Genomic DNA, 25,997 nt, shown 5'->3' with positions numbered 1-25,997 from the left:
ACTGCCGCTTAGCCAGTCAGTCCCCAGCCTGCGGCAGTGCCTGGGATTCTTCCATCCTTGTTGAACCTCATCAGATTTCTTTTGGCCCAATCCTCCACTTTCTCTAGGTCACTCTGGACCCTATCCCTACTCTCCAACATATCTACCTCTCCCCCCAGTTTAGTGTCATCCACAAACTTGCTGAGGGTGCAGTCCACACCATCCTCCAGATCATTAATCTTCTAACTTGGGTGGGCAGGGGACTAGCCTAGTGCAGACTGGCTTAGTACCAAGAGAGCGAAAAGAGGACTTAATGACACACACGCTCTACACTCTGAGCTGTGTTAGATAAGCCCCATGGGGTTGGAGATTGTGGGTGCACTGTCCAGTCCATACTTATACAGGGCCATCCATTTCCTGTTCCATCTTCACCCCCTTGTGGAGAGCTCTGTAACAGGGCAGTCCTGAGGAGGATTGCTGCAGAGCTAGCTGACATGCTCAGGAAGGATAAGAGCCCAGAGACACAATCTGGACCCTGGTTTTCAAGATTTCAAAGCCACGTGGAAATTCATCCATTTCACATGGTTTGTCATTCATATCACTGCGTTATACATTATCCAAAATATACTCTGTGTTTTTTAACACAGGATGCTGTTCTAAACAAGAAAAATATTAGACGTATAAACAGCAATAACCACAATTGACTTTGCATATGATTTTACTGTAGCATACAATATCTCCCTGTTAAAACAGAAATGGAGGCCTTTCTTTGCAGGTTGATTATTATATGATGCCATAAAACGCTCTGATGGACCTGCACTTTTTTTTGCATCTGTTGCAGCTTTTAGAAACCAACAGCCTCATATGCAAGATGAAAAGTTGTCATTGCTTTCATAAACACAGTACATCTCTATCCTTAATGGAATGCTGTTTTGTCATTTCTTACAGAAAACACTTTTCAGTGAATCACATTAAATATCTCATGTCTCCTGGAGCAACCCCTTATGAATCTGACCTATATCCCATCAGATTCCAGGAAAGGAACATAATGGTCACACAAAGGTGTGCCCCATCATGCCTTTTACACACTAAGAGTAACAACTGATACACATAAAAGGTTCAATCTTGCAAAGTCCTGAATGCCCTCAATTTCCACAGAAGTCACCTTCCTGGAACAAGTCCAAATTGCAATGTACAAAAAAAAAGTACTTGATCCTGTTGCTCTTAGGCAGGTGAAACACCCAAAGAAGTCAACCCTCATCTTACATATCAATGTTCCCAATATCAAATGTGTTTGAACTAAAAATATTGCTCCCCATAAACATTTCATTTAATTGTCTTAATAATAATGAACAAGTAGGGGCTGGGGTGGTTAAGAGGTAGGAAACTAGCATTTAAAATGAATACAAAGCTTAACACTGGACACCCACAAAAACCTGCAAACATTTGTTCACTCAAGGTCTTTTTTCAGCAGCCATGATGAACTTTCCCACTTCAGGAGGGAAGAAGAAAACATTTAGGGCCCTTCAGGCTACAACTCTGCCCACTCCACCCTAATATTGCTCCTGCTTATCATGAGATGATCCTGGCCATGGCTGGTATCTTATCTCTGTAATCCTCTGGGGTTAGATGGAGCCAATTTTATGGCTGTAATAGTTCTAGTGCTGTTATAAAAGATCTTTTCCTGTGAAGAAGCACATTCTTTGTGGGGGGGAAAGGAATGACCACACTTGCTAATTGGAAAATGTTTGTTTTCATTTGAAACAATCAAAGCAAAGCTGCAGCTACAAAAATCATAGTTGCTTTAGAGCTCTTAATAATCATTAGGCTGTGAACTGAACTGCACCCACATAAACAGTAGATGCATAATGATGGAATTGTGCACATGAAGCATTTAGAGCCAGATTTTGTTTCCACTGAAATCAATGGGAGTTTGGTTATTGATTTCTGGAGAGTCAAGATTTAGCACCCAGAGGCAGAGCATAATTCACTCTAGTGCATAAGGCTCACAAAAATCTCTATGCCCTACTTAAGGCCTGGGATGGGTCAATAAAGGCCTACATTCTGAATAGGTCTGTACCTGCACTTGTGTGAAACTAGAGCCTTAGGTAGGGTGACCAGACAGCAAATGTGAAAAATCAGGACAGGGGGTGGGGGGTAATAGGAGCCAATATAAGAAAAAGTCCCCAAAATCGGGACTGTCCCAATAAAATCAGGACATCTGGTCACCTAGCCTTAAGGCTAGTTTCTGCCATGCTGTTACCGGGTCTGTGGTGAGGGGTGGAGGAAAGGTATTAAGATCTTCCTTCCGCTCTGCATAGTCCATATAAGGACCAAAGAAACTCCAGACCCTGAGCCCATAAAAATGCAGAGTTGGCACTCTGCCTTCTCCAGGGGGGAGCACAGTGCCCCAAAGGGGTGGGAAGCGATTAAGAGGAAGAAGGGACATAAGTTCACCCAGCCCTGTCCTGACCAGCAGAGCTCCCCATGAGGCTGTTTGCAACCTTGCATGACAACCCCTTCAGAAAGGCTGTACCAAACTGGCACAAATGTGTATTATATTCATGAGCGAAGTCTATAAAGAACACTTATAAGTGACAGCAAATCCATTTTAAATTAAAACCATTGGCAGGCCAGCCTGTGATTCAGCTGAGTTGAGATTGTATTCAGCAGTCCTAGCTGCTAGGGGTGATTCTGCCAGCCCTCACCCGAGTGGTATTGTTCCACAAACTATCTCACTGAGTGAAATACACACCAGTGACAATCCCTCCGTCAGGTCTCGGATACGGGCCTCAGGCAGGCAGCATACTTCCCTGGATGCCATGTCAGGGCGACAAATCCCCTTTATCCTGATCGATCCCTAGCTGACTACTCTACCTAAACTGCAGTACTGTGTAATACATCAGATGCTTCTCAATGTATCACAAGCTCAATTTTTGTTTGAAACATGCCACTAGGCTGTGGCATGCATCGTTTGAAAAGCCAACAATGTGGCATGCTTTTCACTTCACTTACACATATGCCACATTTAACAAAATATATGAAATCACAATTGCAATAGGCAGAGAACTTTGTTTTCTCTATGTGTCTGAAGAGGCTTAAATAGGTTGTTTAGCCCATCAGGTACATGGACTATTTGCTCATGAAACATGCTTTAACATTTTATGCATCACAGAACATGGTCCAAATCCTAGAGTCCTGAATGAGTTTTCACTCGTCTTTTCCCAGACAAAACTGCCATTTGCTTCAATAGAAGTTTTGCCTAAGGAAGGCTGAGTTAAAAAGTGAGAAAGGACTTCAGCATTGTCAGTAACTAGTGTGTGGGATTAAAAACATCCTGTCTTAGTCAGACTACTCCCCATTTCTCTTATCTTTGAGCGCAGGCACCTTAAAAGTACATATCTGCCCTTCCACGTCTTTTGGAGGAGAGTAGTATCTCACTCCACCAACAGCTGAGTGATGGATGCCGCTACCGTCCCCTCCAAGAATCTATCATTCCACTAATGCTACTAGACATGTGTGGATCTGAGATCACAGTCCATTACAAGAATCTACATAGAATTCAGAACGGGTATATAAACTCACTTACATAAGCCACAAAGGGTGTTTCCCCATGTCCAAAAGTAGATTACTCTGTACAGCTACGTGCTTGCCAAAAATGGCACTTAGTCAAGTAAACATGTGTAGAAGGCCAATCCGTTGCTCTTTTCTCTGACTGAAGTCAGCAGGAGTTGTGTCTGGGTATGCAGTTTAGGATCAAGCTCTAAATGTTCAATGTGCTGAATTAGAGGTATCCCACATTCTAAAATTCTTGGGTAAAAAGAAATATCTGAAGGAAAAAGACATACATATACCTTGAGTTTTTTCCAATTACATTTTGGTTCAATCAAGTTTATAGATTTCTCTATACTCCTGTATCAGAGGGGTAGCCGTGTTAGTCTGCGTCTGATGAAGTGGGTATTCACCCACGAAAGCTTATGCTCCAATACGTCTGTTAGTCTAGAAGGTGCCACAGGACTCTTTGTCGCTCTATACTCCTGGTTCACGTACTAAAGCCCATCGGCCAATAGCTCAGCTTTACAAATTGATACCGCTTTAGTCTCTTCACACTAATTTAGTTACACTACACTCAGAACACTTTTCTGAAGATTCATCTGTTTTAAAACCATTCAGACAATTTTTACAATGTAGAAAAATACATTTAAAAAGGAAAAGAATTGATATTTGTGTTCTAAAATATGGTCTCTCTTTGTATTCATTTTAAAGGAAACGTCACTTTAACTGATTGTGGGCTCCTCCTCTAGTCTGGCTGACCTGTGTTCAATCCAATGCTGGAGGAGAGAAAGGACTTTTAAACTACCTTCAAATGTCCTGATCCTGGGGCCATGCTGGCAGTAGTCCCCTCCCCACAGTAAGGTCTATCTTGTGCTGTCTTCCCACAGCCCCAAAGAGCTGTTGCTGCAGCAAGAGATCAGCTGAGTGCAGGGACAACTTGGCTATATCCTTGTTCCCTCCTTCCCACCAGCAGAGCGAGGTGGTGTCTCCATCAGCTGAAGCTATGTCTACACTACAGAGCCTATACCAACATATATCCATCAGTATAGTTATGCCAGCATAGCCCCGTAGTATAGATGCAGCCTACATGCACAGAAAGGGTTTTTCTGTCAGTGTAAGAACACCACCACCTCCCTTAATAAAGTTAGCGATGTTGACAGAAGCATTCTTACATTGGCATGAATAAATCGGCACTGAGGGTTTGGTCAGCATAGCTAGGTGGGTTGGGGTTGTGTTTTTTTTTCACACCCATGATCAACATAGCTATGCTGTTTTAAATGTGGGTTTGTTTGTTTAATTCTTTATATCATACTCTGTGGTGTTTACTTTGTGGAAAGGATCAGGGCAACAATGAGGCCATAGAGACCCAAGACTTCAGCGAAGATCAAGTTCAGGATCATTCCCACGAATAACCTGGGCTGTTGTGCTGTCCCCCGTACGCCTGCATCACCCACAATGCCAATGGCAAAGCCAGCAGCCAGACCACTGAGGCCCACACTCAAGCCAGCACCCAGCTGAAGGAAGCTCTTGAATAGTGTGATGCCAGGTGCAAGGGAGTTGGCAATAAGGACTGCCACTACCAGGCCATAGATAGCTATAATACCCGCCATGACAACAGGGATGATTGACTTCATGATCAGTTCAGGCCTCATGACAGACATGGCTGCAATACCTGTGCCACTCTTTGCGGTTCCATAAGCAGCTCCCAAGGCGCTGAAGATCATGGCGGCAGAGGCGCCCATCACGGCGAAGAAGGAGGCGTACTCGGGAGCGCTGCCTTCGGACATGGCTGGGCGGTGCTGGGCCGGGGTCGGTGCTTGCGCGCTGCGGACGATCCCCCTCTACCTCGGGGCTCCGGCGCCTCCTCAGACAATGCTCAGTGAGAAAACTGCGGAGGCCGCGCTGGGACGAGGCACAAGCCGAGCTGGAGGGGTCGGACGCAGGGAGCGATGGCAGCTCGGGTGGGTGCCTATGCTGATATATCTTTTCAATATAGACCAGGCCTGCGTTTCCTCCTGCAGAAAGTGCCTGGGAAAGCCAGGTTTATGGATCATTCATACTGCCTGAGTGATTCAGTGGGGATGCCCTGGAGCACTTAGCTCTGCACCTATCGACCAATAGTGCAGAAAACATCTAACAATTGATAGCAAAACATGGGTTTGCATTAAAAACACTTTAAAATATGCCAGATGTGGCCAAAAATAGTGTTTTCTGTTAGGTTTTTGTGACACTTTCCAAAATGTTACTGATGACACCTAGACTCTAATAAAAATAGCACGGATTCTAGTTTGAAATCCCTGCATTCAAAAGACCAGTCACTTTTGAATGACTTTAGACAGGTACTCATGAAGAGCTGCCTTGTTCTCATATTAATCTATAAATATATATATTATTTAAAATTAATAAGGTTAACCCAGAATGCTGCAAGAAGTCATCTGTAGGCAGAATGCACTTATCGATGTCAATGATACCATGACAACCAGATAATCTGGATCTATGGAATAGATGACACTATGAAATGATTTGAACAAAATCTCATAATTGGTCTATACTGATGACCAATTTAATTCTAGCAGGCATTCCAGCAGACATTTAATAGAAAGTTTATACAAGATCATGTAAAGTCTGTAAACTATAACAAATGTACCAGTAAGTCTACTGGGTAGATTTACAAACATACCGAAACAGGTATATTGTAAGCCTTATTATTTGGTCTTTTAAAATCACGCCAGGAATTGAGATATCAAAAGAATTTGAATAGCAATTTGGCAAGGAATTTTAGAAAAAGGAATCATAGTAAAATTCATTTGCTGTGTGTGCCTCACTTTTAACACAAATTACCTGACAGCTTACTAATTATGTGCAAAGCTAAATGTTTTTAATAGTGTAAAATTGTGGTCTGACATGTAAGTGGCTACAAAATGCATGTCCAAAAGTTAGATAGAAATAAACCCAGGTTATGCTGACTGGGAAACATTAGCTGAATACATTTTCTAAATTTAATCTACAGCTCTGAACCAAACAAAGCTCGATGATAACAATTTCCTTCAACTGCAGTGTAAAATTAAAAAACTTCAACATACACATTTTAACCACAGGCAATTATTTACATTCTGGAAAAAAGCTTATATGGGAGCACTTAACACTGGTAGAACCAAAGGAATATAATCCTCTTTTAAAGCAAATATTTAAAGTTACCTGGAATACATTTTCAAAGCAACGTACAGGGATTTAGCTGTGTGACTCCTGTTAATGCCAATGGACGTTTCAGAGTGCTTTGAAAGTGGACTAATGGATTAATATTTTGGTATGAAAAAAACCTTTCTGCTAATGTAGTTTTTTATTTGTCTCTCTATTTATTATACAAATCAGACAAACAAAAATTTGCATCTCCAAGATGCATTCAACTTGAGTTTTCATCTTGGCTATTAGGGTTTTTTTTATGATATTCCTATTCCATAGTTTAAACTGAGCTTTAACTAAAAAAAGAGAATCAGACACAAAAATATTCAGTAATAAAGTAACAAGTCATATCCCAGTACAACATATATCCCCCATACAGTTCCATATGAAAAGCACATACAACTGAAGAATTGTCCACTCCGCTCTGCAGCACTCACACTTGACAATAACAAGTTCTTTGCTCTTTTTAAAACATTGAATTTCAAGTCGTCCAATTTAAATTTAAATAATCAGTCTGTCCATTTCTCTCTCTCCTCTTCTGCTAGCCTTGAGAATGTTCTGCCATATAATAAATTTGCCCAAAGCACTAAATACAGTCTAATCCAGAAAAAATGAGGGAGACTTTCAAGTGAAGTACATGAAACCATTGGCTTTCAGTGGGAATTAGGCACTTAATTGCCATTTGTGCCTCTTGAAAATCTTTCCCTACAGACCTTAAAATATGTAAACTCCTGTTTATTTACATTTCTTACAGAATTTAAAAGAAAATGGTAACCATTCTAGAAGTTTTTTGAACCATCCTAATTTATTAAAGAATTTTCTGTCTGCTATGGGTTTCTATAGAATGGTTCAAAAACCCTGATGTAGCTTTCTGTATTCTCTGAAAAATTCTATAGATGTTTAGAGTAATTTCTATAAAAACCTGTTACATTTCTGTAAAACCATTGTTAGTTTTCTCTGTTGAATTCCACAGGACTTTTCCACATTAGACCCTCATGTTTCCATTTAAGTGCACAATATGTCTTGTGTTGCCAAGAAATAAAAAATGGTTTTCAACAGTTTTGCCTGCAGCATAAGTTGTCATTATGTGATCATAAGGGCACTACCCCTACTCTGGAGGATATAAAGGAAAATAAGAAAATAATGGCAACAATCCCTTCTTTTTAAATTATGGGTTTGTTTCAGATATATGATACTACAAATTTTAGGACCATTAGGACCAAACTTCTAAGTGTGTTTGGTGTTTTTAATTTTATTTTACAGTGTATACATTTTCCTCTCTCTTCCAGGAAGGCACAGATATACTAAAATAAGATGTAAAATAAACAAAGCGAGCACAAATATCTTTTCTTAGTTAGTTATTACCAACTAACATGTTGGTTTAAGCCAACCTTCTTCCATAAGACTAAACCAGGGGTGGGCAAACTTTTTGGCCTGAGGGCCACCTCTGGAAATTGTATGGCAGGCCATGAGTGCTCATGAAATTGGGGGTTGGGGCTGTGGGTGTGGGCTCTGGGGTGGGACCAGAAATTAGGAGTTCAGGGTGTGGGAGGAGGCTCCGGGCTGGGGCAGGGGGTTGAGGTGCGGGCGGGGGGTGAGGGCTCTAGCTGGGGTATGGGTCCTGGGGTGGGGCTGGGGATGAGAGGTTGGGGGTGCAGGAGGGTGCTCCAGGCTGGGACCGAGGGGTTCAGAGAGTGGGAGGGGGATCAGGGCTGGGGTAGGAGGTTGGGGCATGAGAGGGGGTCAAGGGTGCAGGCTCTGGGTGGCGCTTACCTCAAGCAGCTCCCAGAAGCAGCGGCATGTCCCTCCTCCAACTCCTACGTGGAGGCGCAGCCAGGCAGCTCTGCATGCTGCCCTGTCTGCAGGCGCTCGAGGTGGGGGCGGCATGCGGAGCCCCCTGGCTTCCCCTACACATAGGAGGGGGATATGCTGCTGCTTCTGGGAGCCATGCAGAGTGGGGCAATCCCCTGACCCCTCTCCCTGGCTGGAGTGCCGGAGCGGGGCAAGCCCCGGACCCCACTCCCCAGCGGGAGCTCGAGGGCCAGATTAGAACATCTGGAGCGCCAATGCAGCCTCCAGGCCATAGTTTTCCCACCCCTGGACTAAACCCTAGAGTCCCCATCGTCACAACACGTTTACATTGTGCTAATACTTACTGGCCGAGAAGCCCAAACTGCAATCATTTACATCCCTTTCAGAGACTACTTACATGCACGTTTGCAGGATCAGGCCTTTAAAATGAACTGGGCAGTGACCAGACCAATGCACAGTTACACAAGAAGCAAGGAAATATTATGCAAGACCACAGGAAGTTAGAGGAGACAGTATTCTGGGCAGACCTGGCAAAAAGTCTGTGTGAACTTCAGCTAACAAGCAAACTTCGGTCATTGGCGCCAAATTCAGCAGAGAGCATTCCCAATGCTGCAAAGGATAACACTACACATGTTTTTGCCAGTAGGCTACGCTCCAGGACATCATGTACCTGATGGGATACAGATAAACTCAGGTTTTTGTGTGTTTTTTGCTAAGTCTTAAGTTATTTTTAAAATGTGGAGAGTATTTTCATTTTCAATATTTGTTAGAAATAGCTAAAGGCTTGTTTTCATGGCTATCCTAACAGACCACTACTACTTCTGCTCCTTATAATTTTAGCTACAGTAAGTGGCCTACAAAGGAAACCTTTTGGCAATAGCTCCATTTTTTTTTTACCCTCACATCTCTCTCTAGGTTTACTCTACTTAAAAATTATTTCCTTTGTAAGAACCAAATCCTCCAGGAATAACATCAGATGAAGTCCATGTGAGTTTTGCTTGAATAAGGACTGCCGGATTTGGTCCCAATCCTGCAAATGTTGATTACCTGGAAGTATAATGAAGGAAAGATATTTTCTTCTTTGTTAATGTTTTATCTTTAAAACATTGATGACAAAGTGTTTGAGGTCGGAAGCTCCATTTTGATTTGCACACATGACCAAATAAAAAACACTGCATACTAAAGTGTCACACAGCACAAAACAATTGTGACATGTATAGTCTATTGGAATTCTCAATAGACTCTATTTTATATTTCCAACCACCATCTAAACAACAATAGCTCTCTCACTCTGGCAAATACACAATGAAACACACACAAACAATAGCACTGCCATGAAGAGAGGATTCTGAGAATTATGTTATCTGAGTAGTAGATCTGGATTGCCACACTTGTGCAAAGTTGATTTAAACTGTTTCCATCATGACTGTTGTTTAAATAAGTTAAATATCAAACATACACAGATCCTAACCATAGATTGCCATCCTGTAGTACACTCATAAAGAGATTCCCATAACCTACCACTTTTGCAAACTCAATTAAACCAGCAATACAGAAAAGTGAAAATGGCATTGGTTACAGTGCCTACCTTGTTACACTGGTGTAACAATAACCAACATGAATCATGATCATGACCACAAATCACAAATGAATACAACTGGACCACTCAAACCAAAAATATCCCTTTCCAAACAAGGATTAATTGTTTTGTGCCAGGAATCAGATTCCCCTGATGGCATGTCCACTGTCACTCTTGGAACTTCTGGATCTACAACTGTAGTTGTCGAGAAGTTAATTTCCTATTCCAAATGAAGACCACAATTCCATTTCAAAATGACGACTCAGCTTTGATGGGACCACTTATAAAGTTAAGCATGTGCTGCAGTACTTGATAATGGTCACAGTGCTAAACACCTTCCAGGATTCACTCTTAATATTCCAGCTAAGAAAACCAATTAGCTTTCATCTATACATGATGGCCATGCTGTTCTCTCCCACTAGGAATAACCTTCCACTCAAAATGAAGGGGTAACAAATCATCACAAATCACACAAGAGAGAGTAGAGGGATGCTTCCAGTTCAAATATCTTCTTCCATTTGTTCAAATGATCAAAGCTCTGAAGTTCCTCCTGAAATGCCAAAAACAAGGAAAAGTGTTTTACCCGCATCCACTTCTAGCAGATGCCAAATGGCAAGATGAGCCAAGTGCAAATGATACTCAATGATGATACTATCACTGTTGTATAAAGATCAAACTGGAAACTCCTCTATGGCTGCTTGATCTTCTATTGACATGATTATGTTTTTTTAAAATCATTGACACAAATGTTAGGTGTCAAGTCAGCTGAAACCACTGTATAGTCATAATTTATATGGTTCAGTCTTAGCTGTAATTTGGCACAAACTAGAATACACCTGCCACCAAAGACTAAAATTCTTTACTTTCTCTTTGGGGAAAATGTATCTTATTTATTTCCAAATACTCAAATTTATATCACTAAGTGGCAGCCTTTTGTTTTTTTCTTCAAATAATATTATATCTTATTCAACAGCCTCACTTTAAATATTGCAGCAATTCTTGGCACCAGAGCAAGTGGAATGCTTTTTTTTTTTAAAAGGCCACACATGACGCATTAACATAGATTTGTCCACAAAGTGTTTTCTCCTTAAACTTTGATAAACTAAAATCCACTTCCTGCACCCGATTTTTGGGTCTTTTTCTTATATAGGCTCCTATTACCCCCCCAGCCCCGTCCCAATTTTTCACATTTGCTGTCTGGTCACCCTATGCACAAGTAACAATATAAAAACAGATATTTGCTCTGCATTCCTCATACCTTACACAGCATCTAACAATTGTGTTTGCTTAAACCACCAGTAAATAGGAGACTGAACACAAGTGGAATCATTGCTAAATTATCGTTTGAGGAGGAGAAGTTATACTTAATCTAAATTTACATGGGGCTTTCTTTAGTATTGCATCTATTATTTAGGCCCCAATCTTACAAACAGTTATACAACTGTTTAACTTTACAGATCTGTTCATGTTGAACTACAGTGAAAATATTCACGTCTAAAGTTAAGCAGATGCATAACTGTTGGTAAAATTGGGGTGGTTAGTTTGTAAGCTTCTGGGCCAGGGACCATCTTTCTGTTATATGTCTTTTGCCATGGGCAAGGGAGAAATTTTCCATGCCCCTAAATGGGGAGCAGGCTGTGGCTTTAACTGCTCAGTTGTTCCCAAGTAACTCAGCAGTGGGAGATGTTATGCAAATTGCCCTAATGCAGCTTCACAAGGTGCGGGAGGCGGGTGCTTCTTACTCCTCACCCCCATCCCTGCACCTAACTCCATGTTATGTCTAGTTACAATCTAGCCCCAAATGGCCAATTCCTAGTTCCCAATCTCTTCGCAGCAGCAAGGGAGGGGCTATGTATATGAGAGCTTTGCTTCTCCTTGTTCCCACCTAGTGAGGGGATTAATGTGAAAGGCGTGAGCAAGGTAAAGAATCCTATCAGTTTTGATCATGTCTTTTCATACAAAGCTCCAGGCGTTCAGACATGGCATGAAAGTGCTTTTTTCTGCTAAACAGTTTGCACCAGATTTTCAAACTAATTATTATTTGCACTACTATGCTATGTACACATAGGAAGAAAGTCACTACCACAGAGATCTATTATTATTATTTATAAGAACAGCCATATTGGATCAGACCAATGGTCCCTCAAGCACAGTATCCTGTCGTCCGACAGTTGCCAATGCCAGATGCTTCAGAACAGTGGTTCTCAACCTTTCCGGACTACTGTACCCCTTTCAGGAGCCTGATTTGTCTTAGATACCACCAAATTTCACCCCACTTAAAAATTACTTGCTTACAAAATCAGACAAAAAATACACAAGTGTCACAGCACACTATTGTTGAAAAACTAATTACTTTCTCATTTTGTCTGTATGAAATTTAGTTTGTACTGACTTTTCTAGTGCTTTTTGTGTATCCTGTTGTAAAACTAGGCAAATATCTAGATGAGTTGATGTACCCCTGGAAGACTTCTGTGTACCACTACGGGTACACCTACCCCTAGTTGAGAACCACTGCTTCAGAGGGAATGAACAGAACAGGTAATTATCAAGTGATCCATTCCCAGTTGTCGATTCCCAGCTTCTGGCAAGCAGAGGCTAAGGACATTTCAGGGCATGATTTTGCTTCCCTGCCTGTCCTGGCTGATAGCCATTGATGGACCTATCCTCCATGAACTTATCTAGTTCTTTTTTTGAAGTGTGTTACAGTCTTGCCCTTCACAACATCCTCTAGCAAAGAGATCTACAGGTTGACTGTGCATTGTGTGAAAAAAATACTTTTGTTCATTTTAAACCTGCTGCCTATTCATTTCATTTGGTGACTCCCTAGTTCAGGGGTCGGCAACCTGCGGCACACGTGCCAAAGGCAGCACGCAAGCTGATTTTTAGTGGCACTCTGCTGCTAGCTGGGATCCCGGCCGCCAGCCCCGCTTAGCCCGCTGCCGGCCTGAATGGATGGAACCCCGGGCCGGCAGCAGGCTGAGTGGGGCTAGCAGCCGGGCCCCTGGCTGGCAGCGGCCGGCAGAAGGAACCCCAGACCGGCAGTGGGCTGAGTGGCTCAGCCCGCTGTCGGTCTGAGCTTCCATCTGCCGTCCCCCACTGCCAGTCTGGGGTACATCAACTCATCTAGATATTTGCCTAGTCCACCAGCCCCTGTAAATGTAAAATGTATTACTGGCAAGGGAAACCTTAAAGTACAGTAAATAAACAAAAACTTGGCACACCACTTCTCAAAGATTGCCGACCCCTGCCCTAGTTCTTGTGTTATGGAAAGAAGTAAATAACACTTCCTTATTTACCTTCTCCACACCCATCATAATTTTATGGACCTCTATTAAATCTCCCCTTAGTCATCTCTTTTGCAAGCTGAAAAGTCCCAATCTTATTTATCTCTCCTCACATGGAAGCTGTTCCATACCCCTAAACATTTTTGTTTCCCTTTTCTGTACCTTTTCCAATTCCGATATACCTTTTTTGAGATGGGGTGACCAAATCTGCACACAGTATTCAAGATGTGGACATAACATGGATTTATATAGAGGCAATATGATATTTTCTGTATTATTATTTATCCCTTTCCCAATGATTCCTAGCATTTTGTTAGCTTTTTTGACTGCTGCTGCACAGTGAGTGGATGTTTTCAGAGAACTATCCATAATGACTCCAAGATCTCTTTCTTGAGTGGTAAGAGCTAATTTAGAAGCCAACATTTTATACAAATATCGTTGGGATTATATTTTCCAATGGATATTACTCAGTATTTATCAACATTGAATTTCAATTGACATTTTGTTGTCCAATCACCCAGTTTTGTGAGATACCTTTGTAACTCTTTGCAGTCTGTTTGGACTTAACTATCTTGAGTAGTTTTGTATCATCTGCAAATTTTGCCACCTCGCTGTTTACCCCCTTTTCCAGATCATTTATCAATATCTTGAACCGTACTGGTCCCAGTACTGACCCCATGGGGATACCACTATTTACCTCTCTCTATTCTGAAAACTGACCATTTACTCCTATCCTGTTTCCTATCTTTTAACCCATTACTGACATGACAGGACCTTCCCTCTTATCCTATGACAGCTTACCTTGCTTAAGAGTCTTTGGTGAGGGACCTTGTCAAAGGCTTTCTGAAAATCTAAGTACACTATATCCACTGGATCCCCCTTGTCCACATACTTGTTGACCCTCCCTCAAATAATTCTAGTAAATTGGTGAGGCACGATTTCACTTTACAAAAACAATGGTGACTCTTCTTCATCTATTTGCTGATAATTCTGTTCTTTACTATAGTTTCAACCAATTTGCCTGGTACTGAGGTAGGCTCTGGAGCCTTTTTTAAAAATTGGTGTCACATTAGCTATCCTCTAGTCATGTACTACACAGGCTGAGTTAAATGATAGGTTACATACCACAGTTAGTAGTTCTGCAATTTCACATTTGAGTTCTTTCCGAACTCTTGGGTGAATATCATCTGGTCCTGGTAACTTATTACTTTTTAATTTGTCAGTCTGTTCCAAAACATCCTCTAAGGACACCTCAATCTGGGACAGTTCCTCAGATTTGTCCTCTAAAAAGAATGGCTCAGGTTTAGGAATGTACCTTACATCCTCACCACTCCGCCTAGAGGCCTCAACTAAAACCTCTTGAAACAGAATGATATCTCCTGCACAGCTACTTAAAACTACCCTGACCTTTCCATGTATATTGCCCTGGCTTTAGTTCAAATCCATCTCATTGCTTCAGGTACATTTGGGGCTGCTCATCTACCTATCCTTATATAACAACAACAATGGGTTTGTCATTTCAAAGATATGTTCATTGTTTTCTGATCCCTTGCCATTTCCCTCGCTAAATGTCTCCTAAATTGCTCAAAGTACCTAATCTGTACATTGATCCTAAATTCCCTCTAAACTGGGCTACGGCAGGGAGAGATTCCTCTCCCCCAGCCACAGACCCAACCCAGGACAGCCACAGACCCACCATGGCTGTGGGAGAGGTGCCCCTCCCACAGCCACAACCCAGTCCTGGCCCAGACCTGCCACAGCCATTGGAGAGACACCTCTCCTCTGGCCCCAACCCAGCCCTGGCCCAGCCACAGCCGTGGGATAGGCGCCCTTCCTCTGGCCTCCTCCCAGCCCTGGTCCGGACCTGCCACAGCCATGGGAGAGACGCCCCTCCCCCGGCCCCAACCCAGCCCCGGCCCAGCCGCAGCCATAGGAGAGGTGCCTCTCCTATGGCCCCAGCCCAGGTGCTGCTGCAGAGAAAGAGAGCTGAGGGGAGTCCTCTCTCCCCACCGTAGCCCTGGGGCAACCTGCACCCCAAACCCCTCATCCCTAGCCCCAACCCAGAGCCTGCACCCCCAGCCGGAGCCCTCACACACACACCCGCACCCCAATGCTCTGCCCCAGCCCTGAGCCCCTTCCCACACTCCGAACACCTCAGCCCCACCCCCACCACATGAATGGTGTTATGTCCACCAATATGGAGGTGATGTGTCACACATCACCTCCATATTGGTGCACATACCAAAATGTATTCCGCACATGGGTAGGAAAAAATAGAGGGAACACTGCATTGATCTTATAACATAAGGGCCAAATTCATAGGAGATGCAAATGGTGGTGTAAATTACTTATAAGCAGGTATAATTTATACATCGAGGGATAGCAGGAAGTGGTATAGTAGGAAAAACAATTAATGAGATAGCATAAGAAGGCAGTAAGGTAACATAGGCCCCACTATTTCTTTTGACCTTCTTGTTAATTATTCTTATTTAGGAGTCCCAAACAAGGTATGGATTTCATTGTGCTGGGCAGAGAAAGTTGCTACTAAAAATTTTTCAATTTAAATAGACATGACAGACAAAGGGTGGAAGTGATGATGTATTACTACCTCCTTTTACAAATGGAAAACTGAGGCACAATTAACTAAATTTCCAGAGATCACACAGGAAGTTGGTGGCAGCACCAGAAACCGAACTCAGATTTCCTGACTCTTTATCCAGACCCTTAATCAGGGTTCTTCCTCTCTACAAAAGTTTAGAGGCTTTTCCTGCCATATTCACTCCCTTTTAATCCCTCAACAAGTAATTTACACCCTACTTAGTGACATGCAATTTACACCAGAAGTTATATCACCTCTGAACTTGGCCCTTGAGTATTTAATTCCAAACACCTGACTGTAATTTAAGAAAGTTGCTCAAAGTAGGATGCCTGTTCTTTATAGGAGACAATTTCAGCTCTAGGAAGTGCAGACCCTCCCTAGTTCCATTTGCTCCAAACCCCCCACCATAAGGACCTTTCCTGAAGAGCCAGCCTTCTGGCTGTGGTAAATCTGGCTGTTTCTAGAGTCTGTCAGGGTTTATCTTGTATCAGTCAAAGGGGTTGCCAGAAACAGATCTTGGTGTACTCCTTTCATAGTGCTTCCGGCACTGAGCCAGTGTCAGAGCAAATAACTGAGTTCAGAGTTGATATTCACAAAATGACATCCTCAGCTTGCAGATCCTCAGTTTGACATGGCTCTGGATTGGCTGGTTACATGGTTAATAAACAATGTTTTTCTATGGGTAATAATAAGTGTTTCTAAACAGTGGTATTAAGTTTCCCTGCAAACATCTGCATCTGCTTATATTCCACTTTCAGGTAAGTGCATGCCTATGTAAATAGGGTATTCTCTTTTTCTGAATCATTTGTAGAATATATAGCTCTACTATGTAAAAACCTGTGGCAATGTTAAGACAACTTGATAGTAGAAAGGATGTTTTCATAGAAATATCCCTCTGGTTAGTAATGGCAATAACATATCCTTCAAATCACTTTGAGAGGAAAATACAACTGTAAGAAAATTAAATCTTCAGTTATAACAACGTTATTACAACTGTAGCACTGAAGAGTTCATGAGGGGCTGAACAAAGCTGCCAGAAAAAGGTTCTGCTGTCAAACTAAAAACAGTGATCCAGCAACTTTGGGTTAGCATTTTAAGAGCACGGGTTTAAGTTGTCAAAATCGGTCAGGTGAGAAAGATGCTGTGTCAAAAATCAAACACCAACATTTTCTTAACTGCAGGAGCCACATTGTTGCACTAGAGCCAGATGTTGCCTTCAGTGTGACCACAAAAAGAGGATCTCCTCCATGCATGGAGCTCACCCATTCATATGTGGAGGGGTCAGCTGCCTCCACTGACTTTCCTCAGACTGCATTTGTTTAGAATTGGCTTCAGCGAAGGGTGGGAGTGGCTGGGTTAGGCCACCTGGAGATTCCCTGGGAAAAGCAGCACAGTCCTTTTCCCATGGATCCTCCTTTATGGCAGGGATCCTCATTAAAAGGGGGAATCCTAAGGGCAGCCAGAACCAGAGGTAATCAGGGACACAAGGCCTTCATGCTGATGACCCTCCTTTCCTGGGAATCAGTGGGGTTTAGTGGCAGACTTTACAGTTCATTCCTGTAGGGCAGGGGGGAGGGAGAGAGGAAACCCCACCCTCCCAACAAAACAACCTGGAAGAAGCTCTCCAAAAGAATCCTAGCAGAGTTTTTCTCCCCCACAACCACCACAAGAGAGACAATCTAGTCCTTAGTAAAATCCATGAGTCATTCAAATACTCTGGACATAGTGGTCATCAATTTTTTCATTTCAATAAAAGTACTGCTTAAAAATTCACGGAACAATATAGCCCTCAGATCCAAAGCCTGGAGTCCTTTACTCAGAACTTACCCAAACAAAGCTTCCATTACCCAAATAAGTTCTGAATTCAGGACTTCACCCTACAATTATTTGTATCATTTTACTAATCAGAAGATTATTTACAAAGCCATTCTTGCTCCTATTGAATTCAGTGGGAGCAGCAGCAAGCCAGTACTCTATGTAGTTATCTTGTGGGCTCCAATAAGTGGAATTATATCCTGCATATGAGACTGACAATGATCAAGAACGCTATTGTACAATAGTAGAATATAAAATCTAACTAGACACAGCAGTCTCATATACTGTGTCACAGAAAATACTTTAGAGTGTGAAGCAAGTTGCAGTTAGAATTAAAATTATTGTGATGGCTTCAGTTTATCTGTAAGCAATAGCACATTTTCCATTATATATAAAGCTAGTCAAATTACTGTATTTTAATGTCACATCAAAGATCTTCAAAGTATTGTGACAATAAGCAGAGTTGATAATGTCAAGAATTCACTCATACAGAGGGTAATATAATTGTGAATGCACAGGCCATGGAGATTCACTGATAATAACTGGAGTGTTATAACAAGAATGATATTTAAAGGATTGGTCTGTGGTTTATCATACAAATGCATTGTTAAATGCAAGTGAAAATGGACTGTTACTCAGATATTAAGTGCAGTGACTATGCTACCATTTATTGTGTCCATTATTTACCTCTGGTGAAATAAAATACAGGGAATCTTGTTACATTACATTTATAAAAGCTCCTTCATAACCACTAACATGTGACCTTCATACTTCTCTATCTTAATACTAAGCAAACATTTGTTGTGCAAGTGCACAATTGTGTGTTCTAAACGTAAACTACAGTATACTGACAATTGAAATGCTATTAAACCCATTGATATCAAAATTCTCATGATCATCAAGTGATTTTTCACTGTGTGCAAACAAAATGTAATTAATTAAAGGCTCCAAGAACATAAAATTGCAAGGCCTTTATGCAGCAGGAAAATGAGCTTAATAATGAACATTGGTTTTCATGAAATACTGTAGATTATTTCAAGTAGTACTGTAGATTATTTCAAGTATTTCTAAATTACAGTGTACTATGTACAAGGAAACCTATTTTAGAGGATTGACAAAAATTGGTTACTTAAAGAAAATGGTCTCCTAAATAAATAGTGGATAACAGATGTACTAAGTATGTTTGTGGATACTATTGTACTAGCAGCAAAGAGTCCTGTGGCACCTTATAGACTAACAGACGTTTTGGAGCATGAACTTTCATGGGTGAATACCTACTTCGTCGGATGCATCCACTTCCAGACTAACACGGCTACCCCTCTGATATTGTACTAGGTTTCCTATGGCAGTAACTTACTTAAGAAAGGTAGCCATTTGTATAAGTACTGTATGATAATATAAGTGTTGTATGAAGTAGTTTTGTTTGTGTAGCGGGGTGGTCACCCACTCCTGCCTTGAGGGGTATAAAGACAGCCCTGGGGAAAGCAGCTACTAGACTGATTGGTGAAGCAGCCACACCTGGGCCACGTCCCAATCAGGCCTCAGCTGTCCCTATATAAGAGGCTGGGAGCCAGGACTCAGCAGTCACTCTTTAGCAATAGAGGGAGATGGGTCTGGCTGCTTGGGCACTGAAGAGGGTACTGGAGTGGAGCAGGGCTGGAGAAAGGCAGAGAAGTTGGGGAGCTCCAGCCTGGAAAGCCCCAGGCTGCGGCCTAGCAGAAGGCCAATGGGAGGTTGCAGAGGACAGCCCAGGGGTAGGCAAAGGCAACAGGTCCAAACCCAACCTTGCCAGTGATGAGTAGGCTGATACTGCAGTCTGCCGCAGGGAGCGGGGGCTAGATGACGACTGGCAGTAGCCTTATACTGAGGTGAGGTGGGCACAGTGGGTGGGGGTTCCCTGGGGAGGGGGGACCCAGAGACTGTGGGGTGTACTGCCAGGGTGCAGCACCCCGGTGTGCAAAGAGCAGAGGGTGCTCCAGAGGCTGGATGAGCTAATGCCCAGAAGGACCAGCAGGAGGCGCCAAAGGGGTGAGTCCCTCGTGCTTACAGGTGGTGGAGAATGCAGGCATAGGGGCAAGGCAGGACAGCGGGACAATTGCCTGGACACTGAAGGAACAAGCAAGAGATGGTGGATTCTGGGTACGCTGGGGTTTTCTATGGGGAGACCCCAGGTGTTGTCCCTGGGTGGGCCCCAGTGTCAGCGCCCCAGAGGAAGGGGGCTGATGACCTGCAGGGGAGCTGGGAGACCCAGAGTGGACTGTTGGAGGTGCAATGGGACCTCCATGGACAGATGGCCCAGCTGGCGGAGGAACAGCAGGCCCTAATAAAGCTCCTCCGGAGGGAGTTCAGGAGGAACTACCGAGGACTGGAGGAGGAGCCCAGTGCCAGGGCCAGGAGGCCTGGCGTGGAACAGAAGATGTGTTACGCCTGTGCCAGGCGCGGACATATAAGATGGGACTGTCCCTACTCGGCTGGGGGCAGGGTGCCTCACCCAGAAAAGGGACAGTGGCAAGTCCCTCAGGCAGTTCTCCGGAGGTCTCTCCCCTACCACAGAGCTGATGCTGGGAAGGAGGGCCATCTCTCCCCAGCAGCCCCAGCCCTGGCGCTGAGGAAAGTCACCTCTTTCTCTGGCCGCCACAGCCCTGCACATCCCAAATTCCCCCCGCCCCTTCTTCTCACCCCACTGCCCCCTCCCACTTACCCCTTATTCCCTCTAAGGCCACCACCTCACCTTACATGTGCATCTTCTCCAGGGTCCAGGCACCAAATTAGTGGAGCCACGGCTGTGTGCAGGCGCACACCTTAGGGGGAACTATCCGTGGACCATCTGAATGGAGTTCGGACCACAGTTTGAGAACCTCTGATCTAGACTGACCTCCTGCATAACACAGTCCAAGGATGCTCACCCAATAATTTCTGCATCAAACCTCCTGTCTTCTGTTTGAGCTACTGCATACCTTGTAGAAAGACATTGAGTCCTGACTCAAAACTGCAAGTGATGGAGAATCCACCACATCCTTAAGTTAGGTGTAATAATGGTCGGTTAATTATGATTTTACAAATTTGTGACTTATTTCTAGTCTGAATTTGTCTATCTTCAGCCTCCAAATATGTTTTCAGACTCAGATAATGGGGTACATAAATATTTACAACAGATAATGTTCATATTTTATTGGTTCCAAACAAGTTTTTAATGATTCTGCTAATTTTATTACCACATACACCTTCAGACTGCTAGCTAATGATACTTTTATCAATATCTACATAATTTAATGCAGTTACTTGATTTAAAAAACTCTTCATATATCTAATTTTATCTTTTCCTTAGACAGTACAATTGTATTTTCTAAAATGAGAAGTGGCAGTCTAAACTTCAAAGTCCATTGTTAAGGAAAGGGCTTTTAAAAGAAATGTCAATTAAGTATGTGCAACTGACATCTCTAAATGTATAAAAACCCTGTGGTATTCTACTTTCTGATCCTGCCACATGCTGCACAATAGGAAGAAAAGAACAGGAAAGGAATCAATGGAATGCCAATGAAGTCACAGTGGAAGTTGAAGGTGCTGATTAATTTAGAGAGGTGCACATTTCACATCAGTAGGTACCTAATTCAGACTTTTTATTTTCTGAAAAACAATTATAAAGGCCCAGTAGCTAAGAGATAGTGGGGGTGGGGGAAAGAGTGACTAATTTATATAGCATCACTCATGAATATCAGTACACTACAGAGTATAGTACGTACAGGGATTGCAGCGGATTGTGGCAACCATTCTACACCATCAAAAACTTCATTTGGTAAACACAACAACTTCATTTGGTAAAAATGATCATCTAGTTGTGTTCCTGTCCAACTGGGAGAATGGGCAGCCAGCTGCCTTTGGAATCAATAGTCTTCAGATTGCTGTTGGAGATGATACATTGAAAGAGTTGAAGAACTAGTCATAACATGCAATCTTCATATAATATGAAGGTTGATCATCAAAGCAACAGCCCAACAACAAGAAAGAAAACCCAATACCTACATTGCTCAAGTTATTAAAATGAAAGTTTACAGACATTTAAGTTGACTCTCTATCATTCGTTTATAAGAAATAATCAATTAAAATGGTTTCGTTTCTATTGATCTTGGAGTCTAAAGACCCATTTCATTAATCACTTATATTAGCTTCCTAGCATCTATGGATTTGATACACTACTATTGGTTTTTTCCCTAAAGATTTTAAAATTTAGAGACAGATGTCCTTGATGTAATAAAGATTCAGCTCACTAAGCCTTTATTCCTCCGTGTGTCTGATTATTGCAACAATTACACTTTTTAGTAAGAGGAGTTCTTGAAAAGTGCTATAACCATCTTTCCTGCATGTACACTCAGGAAAAATACAGTTGTAAGAGATGTGAATTGCCCCTAGTTATCTCAATGACAAGTGTTGACTTAAAAGCTTAATGATATTGCTCCATTGTCTTTAACAGAACTAACCCAATGTACACAAGCTGGGGATCTGGCCCAGCTTTTTAAGTCATTTAGGTACGCTATTCCATATATGGCCTTAATTTTGTAGACTCAACCTAGGGACCATAATTAAAAAGTGTAATTTGACGTGCTTCATGTTGATATTTTCCTTCTTTGAGAATTATTTAATTAATATCAACTTCACATACCAGACTACTTTTATAGATGAGAAACATTTTAATAATTCTGACTTTTTTCACATTTTGCTCCTTGGTGATGGACAGAGGCACAAGTTGTTGAGCAGTAGATTTTTTTTAAAGCTTGCTTTTACTTCTAATATATTATGTTACACATATGAATTATTAAGGACTTTTAGAAAAAAAAAAGAATGTATTTAGTTCTGTTTTGGCTATATATATTCTTAAAGGGTTTAAAGGCAAATGTTAAATTTGAGAGTGAAAATGTAAAACTATTAGATCTCTCCTTTGCTTCTAACTGGCTTGCAACGTAAATAAATACAGCATAGAATCAAGATGCCAGTCATTATTATTGTTGATATCCCAGAGCAGAGTATGTTTGCCTACATTTTAGCTGGAATGAAACAGTTTCTGTAGATTTTTGTTTTTTTCTAATCTACTGTCCTCATTAAAAAACAATACAAACCAAACATTCTGCTTCTGCTCAGATGCACAAAACTGTCCATAAAGCTGCAATAATCTGATATTAATTTTACAACCACAGGCAAAAATAGAACATTTGTAAAGTTTTCTGAACTTTTTCAAACGATCTTTTGGAGGGAACACCATAAACATTCCATTAATCAAAGAAAACTGCTGACTCCACATAATCATACATACAGGAAGGGTCAAGATCAGGGCACCTCTTTGACTGAAGATCAGACACAAAAATTCAACTAAAGCAACTTTGCTTCTTGTTAGACAAAACATTTAATGAGCTTCTATAGAATGGAATATTCAATATTTGCTGTGTCATGTAATGCGATGGACAGTGGAGCACAATGGATATTTTATCCCATCTCAAACTCTTTATAAAAACAGCCTAAAATTGTTTTAATATCTAAAATGGCACACAGTTTGCAAAGGACTGTTTGTGGTACAATTCTTAACAATTAAAAAAAATCTAGAGCTAAATACAATCATGCAGACAAAAGAGCCAAAATCATAATTAAATTTAGTACTAAAAAGTATAATTAAATATGGCTAATTTGGGACACTAACTGCTATCATCCAACTGGTCAACTGTACGTCATAAAACAAATACTGTATTCTACAGTGCTATTGGAAAGCGGCATTAAGCAGTTTCACAGCATTATACAAAAAGGAAGCTTGGTAGTTGTGAATAATCTTGCAAGTCTAATAAAAAGTGAATACTGTCTATAAGTGATTAAGCTCTTATGAGCACCAGCTAATTAAAACACTTTGCTCCAACTAATGTTTAAGCAGCTACTGAACACAGCACTAGACTGACAGATAACAAGATTTATCTCAAGGAAGTAACATAAAAAACTGCACCTGCATAGTGTACCATATTTGCATTTTGTTTTAATCTATAATGGTGTGTTCTGGCTATTGGCATGTACTTCATGCCTTACAGTATGCCATAAAGTGAAATGCACATCCAGAATTTTCTCCCAGCATGTATATATGATGTATAAGCAAGCACACTAATATTTAAAAGAATACCCTGATCACCGCACTTCACTATTAACAGATCTAAATGGAAAAGGCATTTCTGTGTATAGAGAAATATACACATTTCTGTGTATTAGTTTGCAGTGTTGTTATAACTGTGTTGGTCTCAGGACATTAGGGAGACAAGGTGGGTGATGTAATGTCTTTTATTGGACCAACTTCTGTTGATTAAAGAGACAAGCAGTAGAGCTGACACAGAGCTGTTCTTCACCTCTGGGAAAAGTATTCAGTGACACAGCTAGATGCCAAGTGGAATAGATTGTTTAGCATAAGAAGTTAACATGTTGTAAGGGACCATTCAAGGTGAAGTCTGCAGTTAACACCTCTCCAGTCATAGGCGGGTTAGGGGTTATAGATTGTTGCAATAAGCCATAAATCCAGTGTCTTTATTAAGTCCATGATTTTGAGTGTCTAACGAAGTTATTAATTTAAGCTCCCAGGCTCATCCTTTGAAGGTTGTGCAGGTTTCTTTTGAGGATAAGGACTGAGCGGTAAGATATGGAATGAGCATTTTGTGAAAAATGTCCACCCACAGGTGATATGGTGTTTTTGTCTTTTCTATTTGTGTTCATTCTTAAGCATAGTGATTGTCTTGTTTCACCCATACAGTTGTTATTGGGACATTTAGTGCAGTGGATGAGGTATACCACATGGTTTGAGTGACACATGTAGGACCTATGGATCTTGAAAGATATGTTGTGAGGCATACTGATCATCATACCAGTGGAGAGATGTCTGCAGGTTTTGCATCTGTTAGGGCAGGATCCTTTGTCCTCTTATTGCAGAGGTGTTAATTACTCACTTTACCTCGAATGGCTCTCTTACAACAGTGGTTCTCAACCAGGTTGTAAGAGAGTCAATGTACCCCTGGGGGTATTCAGAGGTCTTCCAGGGGGTACCACCAACTCATCTACATATTTGCTTAGTTTTACAACAGGCTATATAAAAAGCACTAGCAAAGTCAGTACAAACTAAAATTTCATACAGACAATAACTTGTTTATACTGCTCTACATATTGTACACTGAAATGTAAGTACAATATTTATATTCCAATTGATTTTATAATTATATGGTAAAAATAAGAAAGTAAGCAATTTTTCAGGAATAGTGTGCTGTGACACTTGTGTATTTTTATGTCTGATTTTGTAAGTAAGCAGTTTTTAAGTGAGGTGTAACCTGGGGGTACGCAAGTCAAATCAGACTCTGAAAGAGGTACAGTCATCTGAAAAGGTTGAGAGCCACTGTCTTACAACATGTTAACTCTCATGATAAACAAACCTGCTCCACCTTGTATTTAGCTGTGACACTTGGGTGTGTCTACACTGCAATAAAAAACTTGTGGCAAGCCGGTGTCAGCCAACACAGGCTCATGGGGCTAAAAACTGCAGCCAGTGTAGATGTTTGGGCTTGGGCTGGAGCCCAGGATCTGGGACCCAGCGAGTGGGGAGTGTGCCAGAGCCCAGGATCCAGCCTGAGCCCGAAAACCTACATCACAGTTTTGTAACCCCTCAGCCCAAGCCCTGTGAACCTGAGTCAGGTGACACAGGTGAGCGGCAGTGTAGACATACCCTCTGAGTACCTTTCCCAGACGTGAAGAAAAGCTCTGTGTAATCTCAAAAGTGTGTCTCTTTCACCAACAGAAGTTGGTCCAGTAAAAGATGTTACCTCACCCACCTTTTCATTATAGAATTTACTGTATTTAAAATAGTCTGCCTTTATTACTGTGCCTCATTGGCCGTCAATTCCTTTACCTGATATTCATAATTTGAGAGGAGTAAAATGAATCAAAATGAAATAGGGTTTTTTCTCTGCAAGGCTGTTTTTTCAGTTCATGTAGCAAGATGCCCAATGTAAAGAAAGTGATTATAATGAGTTTCAGCCGACACTGGAGCTTGAGCATTGTAGTTCAAGCATTACATTTGGAAAAAATACAACTGAGTAAGAAAGGTCAGTTCTATGCTCACATTTGAAATATGAATTGCAATACATTACACATCTTCCTTTCACTCTTTGCCAAACAAACTATT

General features: G+C 41.7%; 2 protein-coding genes across 2 annotated transcripts in view; both read right to left on the bottom strand.

Moving 5' to 3' along the window:
- EPAS1 (endothelial PAS domain protein 1) overlaps nucleotides 1-25,997 on the bottom strand; it is a 153,383-nt gene that overhangs the window by 120,250 nt on the left and 7,136 nt on the right. The gene's annotated exons all lie outside the window — the stretch shown is intronic.
- Nucleotides 4,805-5,517, bottom strand: LOC120400371 (V-type proton ATPase 16 kDa proteolipid subunit-like). The gene has a single exon (XM_039528833.1). The coding sequence runs from the start codon at nucleotides 5,319-5,321 to the stop codon at nucleotides 4,857-4,859; it is 465 nt and encodes a 154-aa protein (XP_039384767.1). The 5' UTR covers nucleotides 5,322-5,517; the 3' UTR covers nucleotides 4,805-4,856.

This window comes from Mauremys reevesii, linkage group 3, assembly GCF_016161935.1.
Source record: "Mauremys reevesii isolate NIE-2019 linkage group 3, ASM1616193v1, whole genome shotgun sequence".
Lineage (NCBI taxonomy): Eukaryota > Metazoa > Chordata > Testudines > Geoemydidae > Mauremys > Mauremys reevesii.
This window is presented reverse-complemented; position numbering and strand designations above follow the sequence as displayed.

Bases quoted from the DNA above. Each gene is read 5' to 3' on its own strand.
- LOC120400371 (XM_039528833.1), bottom strand. From the start codon at position 5,321: ATGTCCGAAGGCAGCGCTCCCGAGTACGCCTCCTTCTTCGCCGTGATG.